The 2,728-nt window shown below is 48.3% G+C and overlaps 1 protein-coding gene across 3 annotated transcripts in view; it reads right to left on the bottom strand.

Moving 5' to 3' along the window:
- LOC107556738 (protein TMEPAI-like) overlaps positions 1-2,728 on the bottom strand; it is a 29,409-nt gene that overhangs the window by 8,556 nt on the left and 18,125 nt on the right. For all 3 annotated transcript variants that reach the window (XM_016239928.1, XM_016239929.1, XM_016239930.1), the window contains one exon: positions 538-591. In XM_016239928.1, coding sequence (XP_016095414.1) covers positions 538-591 — 54 coding nt within the window. The remainder of the gene's footprint in view (positions 1-537; positions 592-2,728) is intronic.

Here is a 2,728-nt window from a genome sequence, read left to right as displayed (position 1 = left end):
AGTCCCCAGATTAGACTAGTCCCCTATTAGACTAGTCCCCTATTAGGCTAGTCCCCTATTAGGCTAGTCCCCAGATTAGACTAGTCCCCTATTAGACTAGTCCCCAGATTAGACTAGTCCGACAAGTTAGTAATCTAATTCGAATCTATAAAGTAAGACTGATTACTACTTGGTTAAACTAGTTCTTAAAACACAGTCTTAACATAGTTTCTATGTTCCTGATTACAGACATTTTTCATCAGAAATTAATTACGTCTGCTTTCATATCTACAAGTATGCACGAGAATGTAAATGTATTATCCTCATGTGCATGAATGTAAGTCACGTTTACTTATTTTATTATCTGAAACACGCTGCGACTTGTTTTCCAAAGCATGCACAAAGCTGTACAGCTCGTTTCCTTGCAAATTTGACCTCTTATAGTTAAGTGTGACTTTTCTGGAGAAACGGAAAATCTCATTCTGTGGATGAGAGTGTAGAGTATAAATAGCATCTGCACTTGCATATAAGTGCAGTTATTGATGAAATGCATCATACCTCACTCATGGCACTAGAAGAGCCGGGACCATCAGAGCACCACAGACTGCCCTCCTGCGGAAAAAGAAGAAAAGCAGAGAGAAAGACGCATTACAAAATATACAGGAACACAAACAAAGAACCGGCGATGACACACTTAGTCTCTTTCTTTCTGCTCACATAATACAATGATTTCAGCTCAAATCAGTATGCTCAGTGATTACTTTAGATCCTTATATTTATGTAAGGATGTGAATTATACAGTATATGTTTACAAATATCTTTGTTTCTCATTTATGTCCATTCGTTTCCTACAGTTCTGTTAATCTAGAAGAGACTCTGAAAGCTTCATTTCTCAGCATGAGTGTGTCGGTCACCTCTCACACATTTGGCTCAGTTTCTGTCATGATTCAATTAATACATAATGCGTTCGATCATGACATATTGCAACGCTTGTGATATTCTGAGGAAGTAGATCTAGATCCACTAGGTGTCAGGATTTGTTTAGTGAGTCTCTTCAGCGGCTGGTTAGGAGTTAGAGGGAAGAATTATATAGATTAATAGACACACAAGACTGAGCAAAAATCAGAATTATGGGATGATCAATATCACACTCACACACTCACACACACACACTCACACACACACTCCCACACACACACACACGCGCTCACGCTCACACGCTCACACGCTCACACGCTCACACGCTCACACGCTCACACGCTCACACGCTCACACGCTCACACGCTCACACGCTCACACGCTCACACGCTCACACGCTCACACGCTCACACGCTCACACGCTCACACGCTCACACGCTCACACACGCACACACGCACACACACACACGCTCTCACACACGCTCTCACACACACACACGCTCACACGCTCACACACGCACACTCACACACACACACGCTCACACACACTCACACACGCTCACACACACACACACTCACACACGCTCACACACGCTCACACACACTCACACACGCTCACACACGCTCACACACACTCACACACGCTCACACACGCTCACACACACTCACACACGCTCACACACGCTCACACACACTCACACACGCTCACACACGCTCACACACACTCACACACGCTCACACACGCTCACACACACTCACACACGCTCACACACGCTCACACACACTCACACACGCTCACACACGCTCACACACACTCACACACGCTCACACACGCTCACACACACTCACACACGCTCACACACGCTCACACACACTCACACACGCTCACACACGCTCACACACACTCACACACGCTCACACACGCTCACACACACTCACACACGCTCACACACGCTCACACACACTCACACACGCTCACACACGCTCACACACACTCACACACGCTCACACACGCTCACACACACTCACACACGCTCACACACGCTCACACACACTCACACACGCTCACACACGCTCACACACACTCACACACGCTCACACACGCTCACACACACTCACACACGCTCACACACGCTCACACACACTCACACACGCTCACACACGCTCACACACACTCACACACGCTCACACACGCTCACACACACTCACACACGCTCACACACGCTCACACACACACACACACACTCACACACACACACACACGCTCACACGCTCACACACACACACACACACACACTCACATGCACACTCGCACATGCGCACATGCTCACACGCTCACACACACGCTCAAACGTTCACACTCACACACACGCACACTCATACAGTACACACACACACGCTCACACACACACAGTACACACGCTCAACTCACACACGCTCACACGCTCACACACACACACACACACACTCACATGCACACTCGCACACGCGCACATGCTCACACGCTCACACACACGCTCAAACGTTCACACTCACACACACGCACACTCATACAGTACACACACACACGCTCACACACACACAGTACACACGCTCACACAGTACACACTCACACACAGTACACATACACCCACACACACACACACACACACTCACATGCACACTCGCAAACCTCACACACACTCACACACACTCACACACACTCACACACGCTCACACTCACACACGCTCACACACGCTCACATGCACACTCGCAAACTCACACACGCTCACACGCTCACACACACACACACACACACACACACACACACACTCACACACACACACACAC

This window comes from Sinocyclocheilus grahami, unplaced genomic scaffold (genome assembly GCF_001515645.1).
Source record: "Sinocyclocheilus grahami isolate Dianchi unplaced genomic scaffold, SAMN03320097.WGS_v1.1 scaffold577.1, whole genome shotgun sequence".
Taxonomy (NCBI): Eukaryota; Metazoa; Chordata; class Actinopteri; order Cypriniformes; family Cyprinidae; genus Sinocyclocheilus; species Sinocyclocheilus grahami.
This window is presented reverse-complemented; position numbering and strand designations above follow the sequence as displayed.